The sequence below is a fragment of the Halyomorpha halys genome, unplaced genomic scaffold (assembly GCF_000696795.3).
Source record: "Halyomorpha halys isolate HHAL.00 unplaced genomic scaffold, Hhal_1.1 Scaffold1856.1, whole genome shotgun sequence".
Lineage (NCBI taxonomy): Eukaryota > Metazoa > Arthropoda > Insecta > Hemiptera > Pentatomidae > Halyomorpha > Halyomorpha halys.
The window spans coordinates 21,136-47,529 of record NW_027113812.1 but is presented as its reverse complement, the minus strand read 5'-3'; the positions used below and the strand labels follow the sequence as shown (position 1 = coordinate 47,529).

At 29.0% G+C, this 26,394-nt stretch overlaps 1 protein-coding gene across 1 annotated transcript in view; it reads right to left on the bottom strand.

The window, feature by feature from the left end:
* Positions 1-1,674: 1,674 nt before the first annotated feature.
* LOC106690746 (uncharacterized) overlaps positions 1,675-26,394 on the bottom strand; it is a gene marked incomplete at its 5' end in the record, with an annotated part of 42,882 nt that continues 18,162 nt past the window's right edge. Inside the window, 30 exon segments of the mRNA XM_014436277.3 lie at positions 1,675-2,348; positions 3,629-3,773; positions 3,879-4,035; positions 4,139-4,252; positions 4,634-4,801; positions 5,337-5,573; positions 5,657-5,833; positions 5,922-6,142; positions 6,696-6,961; positions 9,274-9,455; positions 9,539-9,698; positions 11,896-12,029; positions 12,111-12,290; positions 13,812-13,950; positions 14,065-14,213; positions 14,302-14,487; positions 15,759-15,967; positions 16,160-16,340; positions 16,760-16,960; positions 17,118-17,299; positions 18,407-18,502; positions 18,608-18,779; positions 18,862-19,041; positions 19,127-19,264; positions 19,348-19,483; positions 19,808-19,912; positions 20,009-20,157; positions 21,283-21,468; positions 22,958-23,057; positions 25,032-25,243. Of these exon segments, the coding sequence (XP_014291763.1) occupies positions 2,345-2,348; positions 3,629-3,773; positions 3,879-4,035; positions 4,139-4,252; positions 4,634-4,801; positions 5,337-5,573; positions 5,657-5,833; positions 5,922-6,142; positions 6,696-6,961; positions 9,274-9,455; positions 9,539-9,698; positions 11,896-12,029; positions 12,111-12,290; positions 13,812-13,950; positions 14,065-14,213; positions 14,302-14,487; positions 15,759-15,967; positions 16,160-16,340; positions 16,760-16,960; positions 17,118-17,299; positions 18,407-18,502; positions 18,608-18,779; positions 18,862-19,041; positions 19,127-19,264; positions 19,348-19,483; positions 19,808-19,912; positions 20,009-20,157; positions 21,283-21,468; positions 22,958-23,057; positions 25,032-25,243 (4,866 nt within the window). The 3' untranslated portion in view covers positions 1,675-2,344.

Genomic DNA, 26,394 nt, shown 5'->3' with positions numbered 1-26,394 from the left:
CCTGACTGTTTAACCCATACTATCAAACATGCCATGAGGAACTGATTTCAAGCTCTTCAAATCTTTTGAAGTGTCCTAATCAACACAATTCTATCGATTAGTTGGTTTGAACGTAGATAGGAATGTTATCAGTTACCTTCAATTCATATTTTCAGAAAATTATAACAAATAATTAATTAAATTAATTGGAAACAGAGTAGTAATAGATAATATATACATAATCAAAATATGTCTCTATCTTTCTTTCCAAAGAAACTATACTTATCAGTATGGCTAAAAGTTCAGCTAATATTTTAAAAAACTGACATAGAACATTATTACTTGTGACCCTTAATTCCAGAAATATATATATAATATGAAAAAAGAATTGATAATACAGTTTTTATAATATGATTTTATTTTCTTGGACTTCCATGCCATGTGTCCAGAAGCAATATTATGAACTGCACCAGGAAGCAGAAATCACTTCCATGGGAATTCTTCACTCATTTTGGATAAGGCGGATAGAAAATAGTTTTCTCTTTAACTAGCTCAGATGACGACAGTTTAGCACCGATCTCTAGGATTTGCCTCTTCAAACTTATCACAATTAAATTAATTAATAACTCTGTTTAACTTACATTGTATGATCATGCTAACATTAATGATTTGCATAATATACTTTCTTTTAGATTAAATAGATTCAATGTTTATTTCCTATACACCTCAAATACTAATTTCTTAGTTTATATAGGTTGTATTTTGTTTTATTCAATAAAGGAGACATTTTTTTTTTCAACTGAAGTTAACTCTATTATTTTCTTTCCTAGTTTAATATGCTTTACTTTATCTATTCATTTAAATTATCACTTGCCAACAACCTAACTATAGTCCATACAATTTTTTTTTTAAACTTATTTATTGCTATTTACAACTGTACATTATAATACATTTAGTAAATTTGATCTCAGTTAATTTGGAGTGTTAAAGACATGTAGAGAACTGGTAGCACTCTAGTCCATAATATAAATGTAATTAACATTCTTCAAACATTACATGACAATTTCTAGTGGTTTCTACAAAACAAACTTAGGAAACTTATATAACAAAACTTATTCATATAAAATAAATAAGATATGATACTACGATAGATCAGATAAATTTTGCCTTAAAAAAATTGATGATTTGTGAGTGTTTCTGAACACTTTGCATTTTAAATTCAAGTGTTAAGTACTTGCAGATTTATGCAAAGTAAGGAATTTCTAACTTTAATTGCACCTTGATCTATTAATTAAGCAGGAATATTTAACAGGTTTAATATTTAGCAAGCTCAATTATAATATTTGTTCAATATATACCAATTTCATTTTAAACAAAGAAAGATTTTTCAATTAAATACTCAAGATTTCTGTAGGTATAGAAGGTAACAGCACTATATAATAATGAGGTGTAGATAGTTGACCGTAGATTACTGATTGGAGAAGATGGTCGGGGGTGCAGTCAGTAAAGAACAACATAAATAAACAAAAAAATATTTATTTATGCCGACGTTTCAACCTGAGTCGATGAAGACCTGAAACTCAGGCCAAAATGTTGGCATCTTCTCCAATCACTACATAATATATACTAAAATACTAGTTTAATTAATAAACATGGAATATTTTTTAGAATGAAAGGAATTAAATAAGGAACTGCTACTGATAAATATTTTATTAAAACAAAGCTTGATCACACATTTTCTTTTTCTATAAATAGCAGCAAAGACATGGATGAAAATGTCACCAAAAGGATGACATAATTATAATTTACAGTAAGGTACATGGATACATCAAGCAAGAAAAAAATAATACTTTATGAATTTACCAAGAAACCATATTATAATATGGTTAAAAATTTTATATATATATATAATATGATCAAATAACAACATTAAATTAATGTTGCTTACTCATGATCAGAATAAAGCCTAAAATAAAATTAAGCAATCAAGAATATACATCACTAATATGTCATTTTTTTATTAATAAACATGCACAGTTATACAACTTTCTTTCTCATCAAATAATCATCTGATGTTTACAAATAATAAATAACGCCCCAAGCAGTGACTTTAATCAATTATTTACATTTCCTTCTCCAAATTTGAATAATAATAATTCCCACATTATGACACAAAAGAACTTTGAAAATCGAAACTGTAATAATAAAAAGTTTCATAGACAAAATATATATTTACATAAAAACTATGAACAGTCTATGTTACAAATTATCTAAACACCTTCCTTCAAAACAAATCATGTAGAAGACAGGTGTAGTAGAATGGTAGGCCGCAATCTAAACTTCAATCTATCCTCGCTGGTGTCACTCAGCTATAAACATAAAATAAAATATCAATAGGATCAATAGAAATTGTAATAAAACAGACCATAATTGTAGTTACATGACTTGTAAAGATTTAAATACCATATTTGGAAGGTCAAGGAGGAAAACTGTATATAGAAGATTATAAACTGAATAGATTTCCCTCTAGTTTCAAAATTTGCTTTTCAATCAATCCCTGAAAATCCTCCCAAGCAACAATCAAATGGCCTCAGGACCTACTAGCTCAGAACTGTCATTAAAGTGCAACAAATAGGTAGTTTCTTCACAAATACAGTAATATTTTATTGATAATTAGTATTTTTCTGAAGTAAAATACTACATTTAGTATTTTTAATGAAAAAAATGCATTATTCTTTACTAAAATTGTGAAAAATATTTCAACAGTACAGTTCATACACAATATCTCAGTGGTATAAAAATAAATCTTGTATGATCTTAAAAAAGTTGTGAGGGACACACCTAATATGTACTGCAATGAAGGATCAGTGGTTCAGCACAACAAAGTACTTCCTTACAAAAGGAAGAACTTCTTTTGTAAGGAAATACTGCTTCTAAAACAATGGTTGTGCAATAAGGTGATTCATTTAAGATAACACTCAACTACCAGGTTTTCCCCTCGATTAAGGGTATCTATTTTTTAGAGGATGAGTGTTGTACCCCAGGAAAGCTCCAGAACCCCCAGAGTTGACCTACGACTGATTTAACACAATAAAAATAATGTATATTATCTGTAATAATAAGAGACCATTAATAATTAATAGATTAATGTGTTTTAGACAAAGCATACCAACATCATTTCCACAATGATCATAGTTAAAGAAAAAAGGTATATATAGATAATTTCTCACAATCTTAAATTTGCTTTTTAAAGCCAAGTAACTACTTGTTTCCTTCATGTTCATCCAAATACACTAAAAATGTTCGACATTTCCTGTTCCAGACATAAACACTTTGGAAAAATCCTTAAATATACTATCTAGAAATTAATCCTATATCTTCAAAAGGTTCAAGAACATTGATATTATCCAATAAACCATCAAAATGAGAGAATGTAAGAATTTAAATAAATTTATAATTAAATACATTTTTTTCCCGATCAGAATAAAACAGGTTCATGAAACAAAGTGAAAAATAATAATAAAAATCTTAGAAATCATAACATTCTTGTGGCTTAATCCATACTTTCACAACAAATAGCATTTTTTCTAAGCTACTATTAGTGATAAAATAATTTATACTAACAGAAAGTAATAAATCATATTGTTACCCTTTCTGGCTGCTACTGAGGGTGGTGACGACCCCGCCAGGTCCAGGAAGTGTTGTCTTCCCTATCAAGAAAGCATCTACTTCCCTAGCTGCTAACCGCCCCTCACTGATTGCCCACACAACCAGAGACTGGCCTCTTCTGCAGTCTGATAAAATTTGTTTAATTATTATATGTAAAATTACCTATCCATCAGATACTGTATAAATAATATACATCTCTAAATATATCATAACAAATTAGAGAGATTTACCTCCAGCAGCAAATACTTTAGGTACTGATGTAGAATACTTTCCAGAAGGTGTTTCATAGTTAGACCTTGGGTCTAAATCAAGGTCTAACTCATTAGCAATATACTTCTCAGGACCAAGGAACCCCATAGCAAGCAGAATTAATTGACCTTTGATTATCTGAAGTAAAATTGTAAATTATAAAGCAGTTTATATCAATCCTTATCATCAATTTCTAAGGCTTAAGATCTTTAAAACAAAAAATTAGGAAAAGAAGGCGTACCACTTCTGAACCAGGAACTTCTTCCATCTTCCATCGCCCTGTTTCATCCTTGGTCCAGTTTACCTTCACTGTTCTGATTCCAGCTACGTTACCATTTCCATCATCAATGAACTCCTACACAAAAAAAATACAATTATTATTTCTGAGTAATGATGTTATTAATATGTTTATTAAAGATGCTGAGGTACAAAATACAACTCACACTAATTGTGTGGTTGTTTGTGCTTGTGTTTCATTTTGTATGTCTATATGTCTCAAGATAGAAATGATTCGATGGAACTATATAATAAGACACAACAAATTAAATTGTCTAAAAACTTCAATATGATAAAATAAGCAAAAAATACTGATCAGCCTTACAAAAGCCTATTTTAAGAATGAAAGAAAAATCTGAAATAATGTTATTGAGAAAAAAATAACACTAAAAATTGTATTTCAGAAAGATAGTAACTTCAGACATTGTGATATTAGAAAAAAACAACTGCAGAGCTGTACCTTGCTGAGAGTTGAAAATATCCTTGGATCGTTGCCGAACTTCACTTTAACTTCTTCATGACCATAATCAACCTTAAAGACCCTAGGGAACTGGGGCCAAGGATTGTCCTTTCCTCTCTTTTCGGGTGGCTCAGGAAGTATTTCAAATGTAGTAATTGAAGCAGCCCCCTGAAAGCAATATTTATATAATAAAAAGCTACAATTGCTGACATAACTTCATACCTTCATAGAAGCTAGTTCACAACACACTTTATTAGTTTAATGTTTGTTAAGTATATAATGCAAATATTTTTATTTAGCAGTTTGTTATTCAAAAACAATTATGTAATTTTCTGCTTTCTTCTATCCTGCGAATCAACTAGCCTTCTTCATTTATTTTTTCATTTTATTAATTTCACAAAATAGCTCTGTCAACGCTTCAGACTGTCTATCCATCCTCAGGAACCAACTTTTCAAAAACTTTCATTCTTTACACCAGTCATTTTTGTTCAATTTCCAATCAAAATTTTGTTATTTATTTTAAAAACCTTTTAACACTCTAAATAAAATAAAAAACTGAAGTAAGAAGACCAGCTAATTCTCAAGACAGAAAAAACTAGTAAATATTTTGTAAATAAAATTGGAGGGTAAGTCCACAGATGAGTATTCATGTATACTTTAAAGTGGATGGTTATATTTCAAATAAGAACAATAAATGACAAACCTGTCTAAGAGAAGTTGCAATGCAGTCACAGCCTGTATCTCCCCCACCAATGACAATCACATCTTTATCTTTGGCCGAGATGGGAGTAATGGAGTTGCCCATTTGTTTTTTTTGCCATGACTCAAGGAATGACATGGCAAAGTAGATACCAGAAAGTTGCCTACCAGGAATTGGAAGGTCTCTAGGCCAGGTGGCTCCGGTACATAATACTACGGCATCATATTCTTCGTGAAGTTCCTAAAGAAGGAATATTAAAAAAATAAATTAAAACTTTTTCTTAAAATTGATATTAGTTAACAAATAATTAGGGACAAGATGACCTTAGCAGTAATATCTTTTCCAACATTAACATTAGTCTTGAAATAAACTCCTTCCTCTTGAAGAAGTTTTACTCTCCTCTGGACAACTTCTTTAGACAGCTTCATGGTTGGTATGCCATACTGCAAGAGACCTCCAGCACGGTCGTTTCGTTCAAAAACAGTAACAGCATGCCCAGCCTGAAATGAAAATTTTTAAGTCATTGATAAATCACTAATTGGAAACAAAAAATAAAGGTAAGTTTAAAAATATTTTTATAAGTAATACCTTGTTGAGCTGGTGAGCAGCAGCAAGCCCAGAAGGCCCAGAGCCAACGATAGCAACCTTCTTCTCAGTCCTGAACAGAGGAGGCTGGGCTGTGATCCAACCCTGCTCAAAAGCATGGTCTATAATGGCACACTCAATGTTCTTGATGGTGACAGGTGGCTCACTAATACCAAGAACACAGGCACCCTCACAAGGTGCAGGGCACACTCTTCCAGTGAACTCTAAAATAACAGACACATAAATGTTTTATTATAATAGAAAGAACATTCTTTTATAGACATATTTATAAATATACCTGTAACTTCAATAGCTAGCGAACTACTCAAATTGGGAACCTATTAGCAGTGAATAATACGTTCAAAATACAGTGGTATTTTGAATGTATGATTTAAATAATAAAATAATTAGGTAAAATTGTAACAAGGGATTGGGCTGAGTATTGCATCATCAGATGTTTAGCTTCTTTTAATACCATTGGCTCCATTTTCATAGCGGGAGAGGAGCGAAGGTTTTTTTTTGTTTTTTCTATTTGAATAACTTTATTGAAAAAATATTTAAATTTCCTTAATAAGACAAAAATGTTATTATTTCTATGTTACAAATTGCTTGTTTTTACATTTACTTTTTTGTTTATTTTGGAGTGGAGAAAAAAAAATAGACCTAATTGAGTTCAGATTATTCACTAAAGTTAACAAAATTTAAGAACATTTAACCTCACAAAAATTGTTTAAAAGGCATTCATAACAAAATTTATGTTCTAAGAGAAACACTTACCTGGGAAATTGTTTGTCTGAAGAAGCTGATTGAGCGCCTCTTTCCAGTTATTGTTGAAGACGAGATCATTCCACTTAGGAATAATATTACCAAGTGGGCAGCCATGACTACTCTGACAGAATGGCACCCCACACTCCATGCACCTTGCAGCCTGGACCCTGAGGCCTTTCCTTACGTGGGAGAAGTTATAAATTTCATCCCAGTCCTTCAGTCTCTTTTCAGCAGCTCTATACAAGCCAGTCTCTCGAGAATACTTGACGAAGCCCCTGTGAACATTTGATGGATAATATTATTATTATCCTTCTTCCATAAAGCAATGGAAACGGTATTAATTATTTATTAAAAAAAAAAAAAGCCAAACAGTAAATTTGTTTAAAATCATAGCTATTTTCTATAATACTTCATAAAGCTTTAGTGCTATACTTACTTATTCAAATTTACTTTATTTTTAAATATAAAAAACTCTTTGAACATCATCACATGACTTATAGAGCTTAGAAGTTATGAGAGAGAAATTCAATAAATTCAACAATTCAGTTTGGCACTTCATCCTATAATGTTCAAAATTTATTCTATTTCTTTTTTTTTTATCAAATTTATGAGACATATTTCCAGTAGTTTTGCAATTTCCCTAGTAAAAATTTTCAACTTTTCTGACATCACTGTCACTGAAAATTTACAAAAAAAGGCCTACACAAACCTCCTTGAATTTTCAAAATGCTTTCATCTGACCTCTTTTTGTCAAAACATTCTCTAGATTTGACAAATAAAATCAATATCAATGGTTCTTAAAATTCCTGACACATTCACATTCGATAAAAGTGAATGTCATTAAATCTACCAATTGCAAGTAGGTACATAACTGTCAAAATTTCAAGGTTTAAGAATAATTTTTTTTTTTTATGTTTTAATAAATTTGATTTGTCTTTTGAAAATAATGAATGGGAGGAATCATGTTTGAAACATGCCTGTCAAGAAAAATACTTTAGCAAATAGTTAGGCAAAAGTATCGAATAAAATTAAGATGGAACCATTTCCATACTAATCCCCAACTTACCTTCAAATTTGGGCCATGTCTGTCAAGAAAAATGCATTTATGGGTGCGAAAGTGAAAGTAAAAGACAGAACTTGATAAAATTAAAATAGGACAAACTAGATATTAATACACACAATCCTCGGAAATTTCATCAAAATAGGATTAACATTTCAACCCATTATGCTTGAAAACAAATTTAATTACATACTGAGAAACAAGCTTATCGACATAAAAAGAGATGCCTATTGAGTATAGGTCAGAAAGAACATTGAATTTAATTTAAACATTGAAATATCCACAGAAAATAAGGCAAGAAGGGTTGTGAATTAGTGATTCTGAAAAATAGTTCAAGCTCAACTATAGTTCATAATTACGAACACATTCTTTACTTAACCAATTATTATTAAATTATACTCTTACAATCATTATTAAGTAATTTTGTAAAAATATTGAGTAGTATTTTATACAAAACAATTACCTCTTGTTATAAGGTAATTAGTTTTGTTTTCATAAGATCTTAATTCATACATTAATATTATGGATAAAGATAAAACAGGAATATCAAGTCCGTCCGCTGCTTAGCTACTGGCGGTCCTGACATAATATATACAGCGGTTAACATTAAACAAACCCAAATAAAAAATATTAGGAGATAGAAACATAACATACAAGACTAACAAATAAACTAGCGAATGCAGTAATAGAAATAGATAATATTAAAAATGAGAACAAAATAACGAGCACAATCAGCAATTATCATTAAACATCACAGAAACATGGAATAAAAATACTTGAGGAATGGTTGAAACTAATGGTTACAAAATATTATTCAAAAACAAGCAGAACTTGCTTTTTCTAATTTTCAGTTCCAGCCAAATACCAGAATTAATAACTGAGATTAAAATAGATACACAATTTCATTAAAATATCTTTTGAATTAATTAACTAATAAAGTAATGAATATTTAAATAAAAATATATCAATAGAAATATAATATTGTATTAAATAAATTACTCACAAAAGCCTCGCAATGCCTAACATCATAACGTAAAATAAGAAAGCCTACGTGACAATACAAGTTAGAGATAACCTTAAATTACTCTATAGCACTACCTTCCCTTCAATATTTTAATGAGTGCCTAGCTTTATCATCGTCGCTCCTAACTGCATCATTACAACAAATTAGTCAATGACAACATTCTTTTCAATCATTCACTGGTAAACAATGCATCACTGTTCTACAAAAAGCATTCCAATCGAGAATACATAAATTGAAACTAACAAATCAAAAGAATTAAAGCATGTTTTATATATATTCTCAAGTAAAAATTTCATTAAAATATGCAATTATGTTTTATTGTATTTATTATTCAATATTATTTACTAATTTAATTTTTATGAATTTTGAAATTTGAAAATCTTTTACATAGAGGAGAGCTTTTCTGATATGTATAGCTAAAATTATTTTCAATAAAATGATTAAAAATTTTGAGGAAATATAAATTGGTTATGTAGATTTTAATCTATATTAAAAAATCATACCTGACTTTATCTAATGTCTTTTCTAATCTCTTTTTCTCTTTAGGTATGTCTGTTACTATTTCCTCTATATCTGCAACTTGTTGTACATGGTTTGTGATTGCTGGGTTATCTCCTTCCATCTTCTTAGTACTTGCTTCTTCAGCTAGCTGGGCCAAAGCTCTCTGATACTCGTACGGGAATACCTATTACAAATTATCATAGAGGAAATTTAAAGGGAAAATAAGGTAAATATATCTACAGACATATTTGAGAGAAAATCCTGAACCTTGATGAAATCCTTTGCTGGTACAGGCCAAGCTTTCAACAAATCTTCAGCTATCAGTGAGGAAGTTTTTTCTTTGAACTCTTTCAGTAACGATTCCACATAATCAAGGTCTTCCTGCTTTTCCAAGGGAAGGAGTTCAACCATTTCTTGATTACATTTGCTATAAACCCCAAACCATAATTTAATTAAACAGCCATTTTAATTTAATCCATAAATATATGTTATTTTATTTTTATATCTGATATTTTAACTTAATATATTCACATAAATGTTTATTTGTACATGTATTATTTTATTGTACCATGTACTATGTATTGTCTTATTGAAGTGTTCCTAATTTTATTTTTAAAAATGGTACAATGCATCTTTTCATTCCAAACTCCTTAACCATCCTAATCCATTAATTCTTAATCTTTCATCCTTAACAATCCCTGATAATCCTCCGAGGCATCTGAAAAGAAGATGGCCACGGGACCTTCTAATTTAAATTAATGTTTGAAGTACCACCAATGGGTGGTTCCTTCCCAAGATTTTCAAGTGTATATGAAACATACAACATATTTACCTAGTGTATTATTTTGTACAGTTGTAAATTACATTAAATAAATAAAAATAAATAAATAAAATGGTAAGAATAAATTTCTAATACTAGATTCACAGAGAGATTTGTCACTTTAACAGATTACTAATACTGAATTATGTCGAGATTCTAAATTTTGAAGCTTAGGTATGGATTATAAATTTAAACAGTTCCAAAATTAACATTTAAAATTATTTTGTAAAAAAAAATTTTTATTTTAAATATATTATTTCAATTTCTTGAGACAGGTAATTATTTATTAAATAAATCAAAAATTGTATCCTTATTGGTTTAGTGGGAGGTTATAAATGGTTTGTGTATATGGTAGTGATTTGGTGGATAATTTTAAAATAAGAAGATTTAGATATTTATGATTTTAAATAAAACAATTTAAAAAATAGGTTTTTAACTTATAATAAATGACCTGGGCAGAATAGCCTGCAAAACAAATTTTAAATTTTAATGTGAGGAAGAATTTATAATTGAAGATGTCCTTGAGGATGGCTGAAATGGCCTAAATGTTGAAATAAAAAGTGTTGAGACTAATAAGGATACAATTTTTTATTTATTTAATATAAAAGTTTTTATATTAATAAAAACACATTATTTAAACATATAATTGATTCATATGTGTTTTAGGAAAATAAGGTACATTTTCAAGGAAATCTACAGTTAAAATTAAACCAACACATTAAAATGCTGATTCAAGGAATCATTACTGGTAGAAACATATTTTTGTAAAATAATATGATGAAAAAAAAATTATTTCTATTTAGCAACTTGAATAATAAACAAAAAATAATTGTTTTAAAAAATTCTAGATGGAACAGTAAAACTATGTTTTACATAACTCATCATAATTATCATTAAGCTAATAAGTCATTAACAACTTTAGTTTTTTTTTTTTTTAAATTTACACTAGTGAAGGACATTATTTAAATAATATTGATGTATTTTTTTTTTAAACTATATGTATATAAATGACCAAATTTCACAATAACAATTGATAAAATTGACAAATACGAGGATACACAGTACATGAGTATGGGGTAAATCCCGAAACGTTGTACAAGTACAAAATATAGAATAACGATAAATTCTAATAGGAAGTTTTCTTCATCTCCGCATTTTAAAATATATAAAAATATAATCAACTTCCTAGAAAGAAACTCCAATTATTAACAGTTTGGATGTCCATTGGTTGGCCTACAATTATTCTGAACAAGAAGGCTGTGAGGAATAAAAAATTTGTATGTCCCATTCTAGCATATTTTGTAGTAAACTTGGAAAATGTCTGATTTAAATAAAACAATGCTTCTAGACATGTATGTTTTATTTTTCTGAAAATGCAATGTAAGCACAACATTGCATTAAAAAAAAAAAAATTGGAAACTTAAAACCTCGTTTTAATGAAATTAGCAGTTTTTAATTTTTACTACAAAATTTGCTGAAGTGAAGAATGTGAGTTTTGCAGATAGACATTTCAAATTAATTAATAGAGGAAACTCTATTGAATAGGGTACATACCCTTGGAAATTGTTTACTTTAGTTAGTATCCCTCCTCTCTCTATATAGTTAATATCCCCCCATATTTAGTTTATTAAATGTAGGCTTATGATAAGGAGCTAAATCTCGAACAGACCTAAGTTGTTAATGACTTATAATTTTTTGTCTTCAAAGAAGCATCTTGTTTTTTTTAATAATATTGAAGTTGAACTTTAAAAAAAAAGTAATACTTCTATTTTATCTAATAAAAAATCCATTAAAAAGTGCATACCCTCTGAAAGAGCCATCTATATCAAGGACATAGGCAATGCCACCAGACATACCAGCAGCAAAATTCCTTCCAGTCAGTCCCAAAATAACCGCACAACCACCAGTCATGTACTCACAGCCATGGTCACCAACACCCTGGCAATCAGCAAAAAAAACAATAATAATGAATTCAGACACCAGAAAGAAACATTAGAAAAATCTATTAATAATAATTACCTCAACTACTGTTACTGCTCCAGAGTTTCGGACTGAAAATCGTTCTGCAGCTATGCCCCTAAAGAATGCCTTTCCTGATGTTGCACCATACAGGCAAACATTACCAACTATCACATTTTGTCCAGAATCGAAGTCTGAAGTTTTGGGTGGGTAAATGACTATTTCACCTCCACAAAGTCCCTTTAAAACACACATTTATAGAATATAATAAGAGAATTAAATTGAATAAAATATTTTTAGCTACATATTTAACTGAAAACGAGGAAACTGGTGTTAATTAATTTTATAAAAACTAAAAAAAATATATACTGAATGGGTTATTTAAATCAATGTAAGAAATTTGGTAAAAAATTAAAACTAATAAAATCTGGTTCCAAAGACATGGTGGCATGACTAAATAATGAAACAGAGCAGATAATTTTACTTATTTTTATTATTTCTTAAAAGTTTGTAAATATTTTTTTAACGGTGCAATACAGATAAGTAAATATTGTAAAATTATTAGGCTAAGTAATAATAAGAATTTTCCTAGACTTGCTGGCAAAGAATATTAATTCCTTAAAAAAATAAATAGTGGTAAAGATGATTTCCATGAATTTCACTTTCCCATCAAAGTTAGTTGTCAACTAGGGCTCATCTACACTTATGAAGATTAGCCTTTCTTCATTATTTTTAACTCAAAACTTAAATATTATAGTGATCAATGATTTGCATTAGGTAGTATATCATACCATATACATTTCTTGTATATCATATGAAGGGTATACAAACAAAATGATGGTACCCCAAACCACTAAATTTATAAATAAAAATGTACAAGTAAAGTATTTGCTAATGCTCTAAAGTAAGGCTAAGCTCATAGGTAGAGTTATGTAGAATATCCACTACAATACTTCCTTGACATTTTTTGTGTCTTATTTATTTTTAATATTGTTAATTGTACTGATCAATTTGTTGTTTGAATTAGAGATGGGCTGGTATCAGATATCTAATAAGAGTTCAATTCTCAAGAATTGTACTTTAGAAACATTTATGCAAAATAATCACTTGTGAAACACTCTCAAAGTCAGAGTCAAAGAAGTGGAAGTGCATTTTCAGTGAGTATCTATGACCTTTAAAAAGGAAAGGATTAAGTTCACTATGAGCTCTTCATAAAGCAGGAAAAATTTTTTTTTTATTGTAGATGCCAAATAAAGTTAGGTTAAATCATGAAGTTGTTTTTATTTTAATTTTAAGTAAATATTAAGTCAATTTGGAAAGAACCTAAACAAGGATTGAAACCGATCGTTAAATATATGAAGTATTTTATTTTTATGAATTACGCTTCCTCACTACCAAAGGTAGGGAAGTTTTGTACTACTATGAGTTAATATTTATATACAATGAACTAATGATATTTGCAAATAGAAAATTTATGTAGATTTGGAATTTAATATTTCAAAAAATCATTTTTTAAGCAATTTTACTTTCATAAAATTTTGTTTGGACAATTTAGTTCTGTGTTATACTTCCACAAATCTAGAGGACAACCCACTTTAATATAGAATTCAAAAGAGCTCAAAACAATAAAAAAAAAAAAACAAACTGAGAAATAGTTATTTTCATTATGCATTCAAAAACCTGATGAAATACTGAAAAACTTCAGCATTCTCTACTGGTTATGTAATTCAATAACAAATACCAATTAAATAGCTAGGATACCTTTCCAACATAGTCATTGGCATCTCCTTCCAGTGTCACATGCACTCCTTTAGTCAAGAATGCACAAAAGCTCTGTCCAGCTGATCCTTTTAGACTGATGTTGATGCTGTTAGGAGGCAATCCAGCATCTCCATGTTTTCTGGAAATAATAAAAATTTATAAGAATATCTATAGTCTAAAAGAATGAAAATAAAGAAAGAATGACATAAAAATAAAGTAAAAATGATAAAATACAAATGAATACAAAAATTACATTGAAATGTGGTAACTCAAGGTGGCACAAAATGCACGGCATTCATTATTAATTGTAAGCTCCAAATCAATACGTTGTTTTTCTCCATTGATTACAGGCATACACTGCTCTATTATTGGTTGGTCAATTCTCTTCTCCAGTTGTAGGTCCTTGAAATAGAAAAAGTTAAGAAAATAAAAGTCATTAAGTAATTCTTTTCAATTGATCAGACAAGATATAGAACATATATAATCTTACCTGAGACACGGAACCTCCGATAATATTAACACCAGGGCGGAGATGCAAGGCATTTTTCAAAAGTGGAGCAAATGAAAGTAGTTTTGCTTTATGATTTTTGGTATGTTCAGAAGGTTTTAACAGATCAGTTCGGCCAATCAAGTCTTGGAATTTTTTAATTCCCAACTGAGCCATGATACTTCTTATCTAAAACAGAAATACAATCTATCACACCAAAAGAAAATATTCCAAGTGAAGGTATACATTTTTTAGAGCCTTTAAATTTTAAATTTTTTTCAAACAAACCAGATGGAAACAAATTTTTTATTTCATTATTAGATTTATACAAATTAGGTCACTATACTCATTCAATTCACTGGTTTTTAATTCTATTAATATATTCCAGAGATAATATGTAACTCAATACCATTGCAATTATATGTCTTGTAAGAACAATGGAGTTTCAAATGGATTCAGTATTACCTAGATATTAATGCATACAAAAAAACATTAAACGGGCTTAAACATTGGCTTCATTTCCTCATAAATAGAGGTTATGCACGCCATTTTCCGATTTCAGGCACTTTTTAAATATTGCTCGATTTAACTATCTTTAGTCTTGCCTTTTTTACACTCTTGTTGAAAGTAACTGTCCATAACTAAAAGCTATATTTTTAAATTGAAAAATCCCAGCTTATTAACAGATACATTGCAATGACAGAAAATGAATTAGTATAGATAGATAATCACAAAGCTAAAACTCAACACTACCTTCACATATATAGGATGCGGAATTGTTTACCAATCTAACCTTTCTATTTCGATTGATTGTCAAGATATTAATTTTTGAAGGGCATTCTCAGAAAACTACCTATTTCTTCAAATTTCTCCAATCTAACTGATCGTTTTTTGTTATAATATATAATAAAAAAAAATTTGCAGAAACTTGGTTTGTTAGGTGATCATAGGAACTAAAGCCATTAATACAAGAAAAATTAATAATATTAACATAAATTCAATAGGATTTCACATTATGAATTTTCGAGATACTACCTTGGGGATTTTATAAACTATGCTTCATTTAATCAGCTTTCCAACTTGGCAATGCTAGTTTAATTTTGAAGAGGTATCAATGTGAAAGGTCTAAAAAAATTTGCATAGCAATACAAATACCTAATTTTTTTTTTAAGGTGTACAGTAAAGAAAAGCTCTTTGTCTGACATTTTTATTACTGTTTGTTCAACAATTTTACTTTCTATTAACTTTCTTATTTCTTTCTATGAGGGATGGCCAAAGTGATAACAGCACAGCAATTAGAAAATGAAATGGAATCAAATACAAAAATAGTTCCTCATTGAGCAATTACCATGGTTTTAAGTTTAGGTGTATTATTACTAATTAGTATTACTAAAAGGAGCAAAATTTGAATATATAGTCAAGTTAAATAAAAAATAATTTAAGTGATTAAAAATACATACCTCTTCAGCCAGCATGAAAAGATAATTAATAACATGCTCTGGCTTTCCGGTGAATTTTTTTCTTAAGACTGGATCCTGAGTGGCAATACCAACAGGGCATGTGTTAAGATGGCATTTCCTCATCATTGTACATCCCATCACAATAAGTGGAGCCGTACTAAACCCAAACTCATCAGCTCCTAGGAGAGCTGCAACCACTACATCAAAACCTAAAAAAAAAAATATGAGGACTGTAAGTAAACGTTAAGTTTATTTATTAGTAATTTTTATATTTATGATAAAAGAATTAATTTAAGTAATTAAATTATAAAACTAACTTTAAAATACTAAAAAACTAGCAAAACAGTATTTGAAAATAAATAAAAAAAAAAACATTTATCTGTAAGTTATTTGACACTTACCAGTTCTGATTTGTCCATCTGCTTGCAATACGATTCTGGACCTGAGGTTATTCAATACAAGGACTTGGTGGGTTTCTGCAATCCCCAATTCCCATGGCAGACCTGCATTTTTGATGCCAGTCCAGGAACTAGCTCCAGTACCGCCGTCATGGCCAGATATAGTAATGTGCTCAGCTTTACCCTACAGAAATTGTTAAAACTGCAATATCTGCTTTTCAAAATTGTATAAATTAATCTCATGATACTATTTAATATCTTAGTATTCAGAATAATATGCAAATGTTTTTTTGTTTTTTTTTAATACAATGAAGTGTTATTTTATTTTATACAATTAAAGTTATTCTATTAAAAATCCTTTCATAAATAAGAATGATTTGTAAAATGAAAATAAACTTGAAGATTTCTTTTTTCTCTAAATACTTTCTTTCAAAATTAATACAATAACAAATACTTTATTAAAATTAGAAGTATTTTTTTTTATTAATGAAAAAATAGGATCCTAATCCTAATGCTCAAACAATGAATGAAACTTGTTTTATTTTACACTGCAAACCTAAATATGTTTTTAAAATAATGGAAGTTAACATGTTAAAAATCTACCTTGGCAACACCTGCAGCAACAACCCCAACACCAACTTCAGAGACCAATTTAACAGAGATCTTAGCATTTGGATTGGCACACTTCAAGTCATAAATTAATTCCGCCAAGTCTTCTATTGAGTAAATGTCATGGTGAGGTGGGGGTGATATCAGGCCAACTCCAGGGACGGAGTGCCTTGTTTTGGCTATATCTTTGGTCACCTAAAACGATTCATCTTGTATAATTAATTAAGAATAAAAATCATAGTTATTTGACTCCAAAGCATTTAGAAAAAGTATGGAAGTTATAAATATAAAATTATTACTGTTGTTTTAACAAAGATGGGTGACGTATACTACACATAACTAAATTAATTACCTTATATCCTGGCAGTTCACCACCCTCACCAGGCTTTGCACCCTGGGCCATTTTTATCTGCAGATCGTCCGCATGTGCCAAATATGAGCTTGTGACACCAAATCTTCCAGAAGCAACTTGTTTAATAGCAGACCTCATATTTTTTTCAGGATCCTGATTCAAATAACGGTCAGCATTTTCACCTAAAAAATTATATAACAGTAAGCATCATGAGTATTATAAGCATTATGAACTAGTATTGGAAAAAAAAATATTATTAAATACGATGAATGGAATATGGTCCGGGTGCGGTAAAAAAAAACTCAAATAGTAGATAATTATACTATTTGAGTTTTTTTTACCGCACCTGGACCATATTCCATTCATCTATACACGCGGTCAATCAATAATCTTCCACTATAATTAAATAAATTTGCAACCCAAGAAATGCAACGCATTTCATAATGATGTTCAAAAGCAAACAAGCTCTGACTTTTAAAATAGCAGAAATGGAACATTAAAATGTAGTAGAATGTTCAAGAGGAGGGAACAATAATTATTTTACAAAAGTAATCTATTTATTACTCATTATTATCTTTATTTAATTTAGTGTATTATTAAAATATCACCATACACATAAATAGAAGCTACCAGAAAGGATTAGGGAGGGTTTATGATGGCAGAGAAAGCCAAATCACAAAACAGAGAAATGGTATAGGATCAAGTAATGTTGAAAAAACCAACAGTGATGTAAAGATTGAAAGTAAAAAAGTTTATAATGGCAAAAAAGAAAATCCTGATCTGATCTTCAAATCAAACTACAAGAAGGAACCTATTGCAAAAAATAATGTTACTTTTTCCACATCTTCAGCAAGCTGTAGCTATTTAACAACAGACCTACAATTGTGTTATGTGCCTATTGATTTGATTTTATGATGGATAAAATAAAAAAATTAATAACTTTGAAAAAAAGATTGGAGTATAAGACCATTTATAATACCTGATTATGATATATAAAAAATATGTTAGCTTAAAAAAAAAAATTGGTTAATATATCTTAAATGTGTAGGACATGCAAATTGTTAACTGTGTGTAATACTTTTTTGTATCAAAATATAGCCTTTTCTTTTGTAAAACATACAAAAAAGAATAACAGACAGATAACTATTTACACATTTATATATGCCCTACATATTTATAAGATGTATTAACCAAATTATTTTTTTAAATGCACATCTTTTTTATTCCCAACTTAAGTAAGAAGGATAGATCTTGCATAATTAATAAAAATTTAACAATATTTCATTTACCTCCTTCTCCTGTATTTGACTTAGCCCCCACTTTGTTCATGGCGATAGCTAATGTTGTGTGGGCTTCCAAGGATATACTACCGAAGCTCATAGCCCCTAAAAAAATTTAATGTGGATAAACTATACATTTTTAGTAAATTATTATTGCTAAATTACATAAGCAAATCTCTTGTTCACATTTTTAGCAAATATGATATTTACCCGTAGCAAATCTCTTGACAATCTCTGCAGCCGGTTCTACCTCTGAAATGTCAATTGGACTATCACCATAAACTATTTCTAGTTGACCTCTTAAAGTGCAATTTCTTATGCTCTCTAGGGTTGACTCCTTAAATCTCTCATAAGCATTTTTATTGTTGCTTACAGCAGCTTCCTAAATTGTCATATTAATTAGTAAAAATTAAGTCATGTCAAATATCACTGTAGGTTTGGATGAATTTAAAAGTAAAAAATACCTGTAGATTTGCTATACTTAGAGGGTCATTTATGTGTTTCTCCCCTCCCATCCTCCAATGGTAAACACCTGGATTTCTCAATACAAGATTGTCTTTATCTGTGTAGGCAAGGTAGTGCCTCTCATAAGTCTCATTGGCTAAAACTTCAAAAGTAATCCCACCAATCCTTGAAGGAGTGCCCTGTAAAGTAGACAAAAAAAGTTTCAAAAAAACTTACATAAACCTTAAGAAAAAACCAAGGAAAAACCTTTAACATTTTATATACTTTAAAACATTTCTCAATGATTTCATCAGAAAGGCCAACTGCTTCAAAGATTTGGGCACCTTTATAAGATTGTAGAGTAGATATGCCCATTTTGGCCATTACTTTAGCAATACCCCTCTCCATAGCCTCTGAGTAGTTCTGGAATTTTTTCAAACTCATTTGAAAAATACAAAATGAGGTATTATAAATAAACACTATTTGAAAATATTTTTAGAACTTACAGTATATAGTATTTTATCTGTAAATGAAGGATCAAAAATACCCTCCTCTCTCAGACTCCTCACCATTTCAAAGACCAAGTAAGGACAAATAGCATCAGCCCCATATCCAAGTAATACGCACATATGGTGGACTTCTCTGCAACATAGATAAAATATCAATTCAGTTGCATATGAATAGTTATTTCACTTTTTAATTTTATTTTATAAAATAAAAGGTAAAAAAAAAAAAGATTTTCCTTTCTTTCCAGCTTTCAATTATCTCTTAATATGAAAATAAAACATACAGTGTTTCTTACAGCCATTTTTTGTTTCTTTTGACTTTTACAGCTTGCAGTTCTTTTACGGTTACATACTCCCATTAGGCAGTATCTGGATAAATTCTCCAATAGATAATTCATCATTTACAGTTCACATTATACTCTAAAGATTGATAAAGAACATAAAACAATCAGCAACAAACCTGGCTTCTCCAGTTTCCAAAATAAGCCCCACCTTCATTCTCTGCCTGGTCTCAATGAGGTGGTGATGTGTAGCACCAAGCGCTAAAAGTGCGCTCACGGGTACTCTGAAAACCAATTAACAATGAATTAATAAAATAACTTCATTGTCACAAAAATATGAACGAAATATTAGAGTACAAAGATAAGAAAAATTTTGATACCTTTGAGCTCCTGCAGTCCTATCAGACAAACAGATGAGTTGATAACCTTCGATGGCTGCATTATTGGCCTCTTCACAAACCCGGTTGAGAGTATTCTGTAAACCAGATGGTCCTTCATCTTTGTCAAAAGTAATATCCACTACCTTTGTCTGCAAAACCATGACACCATAGGGTAAAGCTCCAAATTCAAAACAAAAACTACTACACAACATTTTATACTTAACATAGCCTACAAAAGTTGAATGAGAATATTTAAAAGTTTTAATATACTAAAATTGTAATCCAGCTCATACAAATCTATAAAATCAAAGAATTTACTTTTCAAGAAATTATATTTAAAATTTGTTTGGTCCAGTGAAAAAAGAAAAACAAATATTAGGAAAAAGGAACAAAAAAAATCTGATAGAAAAATGTTAACCATAACTCAAAATACGCATAATTGACCAAAAGTTTAATAAAAAATTAGAATAAGAATCCTTGAAAAAGGATGAAACTGTACCAATATCAAAGAAAACTTCATCAGGGACAGCAAGTCAAAATACAAATTTCTGATGGAAAATCCAATAGCCAATTCGGAAAAGAGTCCTTGAAAACTAATAAATGATTCCTATTAATTCTGCCAAAGTAATAAATGATCCAAAATGCTTTGCTCAAACAAAATTTTGAAAATAAATTCAGAACTAACAACTTCAAAACATATAAGTAATAATTATAATAAATATTAAAAAAATAAATAAATAAAATAGTTATTTTTAATCTTATGACTAATTCAAATTCCAAATATTTAATATTGATTAACTAATAAGAGAAAAAATATTAGAACAATTTTTCAAAATTATTTCATAAGTGGTAATTGAAATTAAAATAATTATTTTTAAAATAATCATTTTTTTTTATATGGAATTTAATATCCTCATGTTCTTAGGGCAGGAAAGACAGGGGATATCAAACTATTCCAGCCAGAGTGGGAAAGTTGAGATTTATTCAAAGGGTTTGCCACAAAATAAAAGTTTGGTCAGATTCGAACCAGCACCACTTCAGACACAACAGCGCTAAGTTAACGACTCAACATGATCTGCCATCTAAATCTTCCAGCATTTTATATTTTATTTGAAAAGTTTCAATGGAAATGGAAAAGGTAAAAATTGACTAGGAAATGCAATTGATAATGTCCTCTTAAATGATGAATCCTTAAAAATTAGAATTATTCTGATAAAAATGTTAAGAATTTCAAGAATAATGAAACAAATCCAACTTAAAGCAAGAATACATACCCTCCATCCTCTATGTGTGTTCTTCTTCAAGACCTCAAGATCTGGAAGAGATATTATTGGGTGAGGAATAAACAGTCTATGGCACTGTACGGCACCTGGCACGAGAATATTAGCTTCGGGGCCGATTGGGCATAATAGTGACATCACCACTTTTTCCCTGAATGGATCTATTGGTGGGTTTGTAACCTGAAAAAGAAAGAAATTAAAATGTTGTTTTCCAATTTCAGATGCTTTTTAAATACTGCTCGATTAAACTATCTTAAAGTCTTCTCTTCCCGTTTTAAGCTAATATTTCAAAAGTGATATGGGACCATCGCTACCTGGGGGTCTCAATGGGACAGGTGGAGAAGGATTGTCTTTTTTTTAGCGTTATGATCTCTTGTGAGATTGTGACATGTTTACATCAACCAACCTACTCGCTATAATTGTCAGTTTAAAAAGTCAGATAAGTAAGGCTACCATTAAGACTAGAGTTAAATTATGACTTTCAAATACTTTAAAAAAAAAATAATTTACAACCATAATAGTTGTGTGTTATTCACTTTATTATAACACCTAATCAATAATATTATCTTATATAACTTAATCTTTTAACATTCACTGTATTTTTAAACCATTTCAATGTACACATCAAGTGCAAGACATAAAATGGCACAAGTACAAATAGTGTGAATATGGAATAAATAATTGACCAACATCAAGAAAATGTATAATACTTAAGGAAAATATATTGTATATAATAATATATTGTCAATGCTATATTTTTTCCTTCCAATAAAGCAAGTTACATTTTTTAATATACCTGTTGTTCAAAATTTTCTCATTGTTTAACTATGCATAAACTCCTTACTTTAGTTTTTCCAAAACATTGCACCATATTTGATTGATGTTCACTTAATGAACTGATTACATGTTAGCTGTACAGCTATATTGTGAATAGTTTTACTATAATTTTATGGAGCAAATATTGAATACTAACTTATCTCTTTCTTAGGTAAATGGATAAAATTCTTCAATTAAATCATCATATAAAATATCTAAAGGTATTTTGAGTAAACATTTTTTAAGTTAATGTTTTTTTTTATTCTACATTGTACTTATTTTCAAACAGATTGGCTAATGATTGGAAGCTTTTTCACAGTGAATTCAACTTCAACTTTTCAAGAGAAGCTCTAAATATTGATCTCATAAACCTTTCTTTTTTAACCACTGATCTCTTTTTCATGGAGGTATTTCCTTTTTTTCGAAGCTATCATTTTCTTTGCAATATGGTCATCTAATAAATTTAATATTAGATTCTATACCTTCTCTTTCCATCCAGACTGTGTCTCTTAGAATTCACACTTCTAAGTTGGATCAAGCATTATCCATTAGAAACAAAGGGGTAGATTGTAACTGGAACAGCTGGTGATGACATTCATATTGTAAATAGGGTTTTATTTAAACATACATCTTACGTAACAACATGAATAATGGAAGTTTGAATTAGAAACAGAGGAAACTTCATCCAAATCATTATCCAAAATAATATAATACATATAAGATGGAATATAAAAATGAAAATTAGCGGAAGCAAATTTAGACTAAATAGTAGTATTTAAGTAACAACTTTAATGTAATTGAAAAAGAGGTATAAAAGTATAAAAAACTATAAGAAAATAAATAGAAAAAATACCTGTGCAAATAACTGCTTGAAATAATCATATAAAAGAGGTTCAAACTGAGAGAGACAAGCAAATGGGGCATCATTTCCCATCGAACCAAGGGCTTCTTTGCTAAGTATGAATACAAACATTAATTAATGTTGAAAATTAAATTTAAGAAAATTAGATAATAAAAACAATCACAAGTGTGTTAGTTAAATTCTAAAGATATGTTAAAAACTGCTCTAATCTTGTTTCTTGATAAGTTATTAGCTTCATTACATAAGGAACTAAACTTTATAAATAAATTTAGATCTTAAAAAAAAATTAACTGGAGCTTACTTTGGAATAATAAAATAATTTAAAATTTAAGTTACCAAAGAAGAAAGAATTTTAAAAAAGAAAGTATTAAAATGAAATATAAAATAAGAAAGAAGAATTTAATTACTGTTAATATTATATATAATTACTTAGCCTGCCACGGTAGCACAGCGGTCCCAAGCCCAACTGTGGTCCCGCTGGCTCGGGTTTTGCACTTATTCCCGAAGATATTTCACATATTTTTGGGGGTGTCTAAAATTAAATGATGAGTTGATACAACAGAAATGAAATGAACAAACTGTACACAAGATCGTAAACAACATTTACATATAAAGAAATACATATACAAATAAACAGTAAGAAATCATACAAATATAAACAAAAGACTAATGCATGCATTCAAATCAAAAGAGGGCTGGATTTTGTAATTGAAATCCTTCTTGAAACCATCTGCTCTCCCTCTTATATTGCTAAGCAATTAAATAACTAGAGGATTAAGAAGGTCAAAATTAATTACACCTAAAAACATATTTTTTTTTAATAATTAGAAAAACTAGTTAATTGTGAAATTTGTTCTTTTAATTCAATTTTAAAAATTAACCAAGACAAAAACACTTTATTTGTTTCGAAAAGCTAGAGAAGTATCAGAAGCAAAACTCAATTAACTCCTATTACTCCTATTTTCACAAATCATAAACAAATAAATAAATTTCGAAATAATTTTATTACCAAACAAACTAAATAAATGAAGTGATGATAGATACTGGATAATAACACTTTATTAAAAAACCATTATCTAAAACTGCAGGTATTCTGTTATATAAATATTTCTGGTTACTTCACTTAATTGATCAAATATTGGGATGAAACATGATTTTCAAAATTATAAAATATTTTCAAATACAACTTAATAGATAATATGATGATAAATTTTTAAACAAAACTTGTTATTGTTTAACACCTTGTTCAAGAAAGAACGTTCCTATTCTCTGATGGAATTTCAGTTTCTAAACCTAATGAACTACTAGCAGAGAGTAAATGATTAATACAAATTTTTAAAAATTCTAGATAAAACAACATTTACATCCATTTCCAACTAAGAAAGAAATGATATCAAGACCCCAATTTGGGTCATACAAAATAATATGAACATTATTATGTTGGCAAAAATATTCATTTCAATAGTTAACAAAATAAAAGAAATTAAAAATACAGACATAATAAAATATTGGAAGATTATTGGTTGACCGTGTGTAAAGATGAAAGGAATATGGTCCGGGTGCGGTAAAAAAAAAACTCAAATAGTAGAAATATACTATTTTAATGAGCCAACGTTTCGCCCCACGTTGGCTCATTAAAATAGTATATTTCTACTATTTGAGTTTTTTTTTTACCGCACCCGGACCATATTCCTTTCATAATAAAATATGTTATATCAAATCATTAATACTGAAAAAAAAAAAAAAAAAAGCAACCAGAAAATAAATTGAACCAAATTAACTTGGCTTAAAAGGGAGAGCAGTAACTAAAACATTAGTTAAACAATATTATGAATGAGCCTAACAAAGAAAAATCTAGCAATGATCATAAATAATGGTAAAATATAACAAAAAAATGAGGAAAACTTATAACTTTAAAATTAAATACAAAATGAACTTAAGGAATGTTCCAAGCCCTTGTAAACTGAATGACAAACAAAAACTTAATCATAATGTAATAATAATCAAACAAAAAATCCAGGCATAGAATAACAAGCAATATTTAAAATAAACCATGATAACTTACTTTGTTTTTAACATAGGAAGAATGAGCATTGTGATTGTTTCAATCGTGTAACTAAACAGAGAAAGCCTCCTATCCCCTCCCCAGATATTACTGATGTCTTGGTCAGAAATTTCAGAGAAGCAGTTGGTTGTGATACATCCATTTGGAAGAAAGCCTTCATCAGGGGTTACTTTGATATCTTTAGCTGCCTGGCGCAAATCACTCATAGTAATCTAAACAATCAAGCAAAGAGGAAATAATAAAAAAATATATGATTCAATAAAATAACAAAAATAATGATTATAGTATACACACAGCAATTATGAGTTCCATAGCTCAATTTAATAACTTCATTTAAACAAGTAAACAATTTTTTTGGATGTATCATATAAATTTAGCATAACTGAAAAGATCATGTAATATGCTGAATGAATTTTTATCATAGAATCAATTTTAATAAATTGTTTATAAACTTAAGTCATTATTAAACAATTAATGTCAATATTACAAACAGGATAAAATTATTTCATATCAATTAGTGAAGTTTAAAATAATTTTGAAATCATAAACATATATATGAAGAAAAAGAATGCCTCGAATAAGAGAAACTTTTTAGTGATAGGATCTCATAACTGCTTGAAACTACTACTTAAAACAGTTGTATATATATTATTATTTTTTCGTAGAGAACAAAACAAAACTGAACCTGACTGATTGAAAATTAAGTAACCTTCCATTCTATTTATCAAATATAAGTGATAATATTAAAAGACTTAAAACTATGGGGTACATACATATACAAGTATTACAACCTAAATAAATTCAACTTTACAAATAAATTACTGAAGAAAACCAGCATGCAAATGATTCTATACAAATATATGTATACTCGTTTATACAGAAAAGCAACCCAAATAAGAAAATCAAGGTATGTATACTTATATATAAAATATAAACAAGCAATTTACAACATCACAAGCACAAAAATAAAATACTTAATATATTTTACCTGTATAAGTTTGAATTTAGAAATTATTGGTGAAAATAATAGACTGTTTACAGCCACATTACACAAATTTTACAGAATAAGATGTTTCTTGAGGCAGTCAGAACAGAACTCAAAACAGTAAACAAAAACTATTTGTTTAAAAAGTTGTAAATCAGGTTGTTGGCTGCCAGCACTCCAGACATAAGCCCTGATGGAGACCTGCGATGTGGGTTGAAATGTAGGCTTTCAACAAATAGTTCTTAACTATTTTGAGTTCCTCTCTGATTACCACCTGGACAATCTTATCCTTCAATTCGATACATTCAACTAATTAATTATAACTCTTAATTTTAAATTTTCAAGAAAGAAATAAAAGAAAAAAAAGACAGCAAAGAA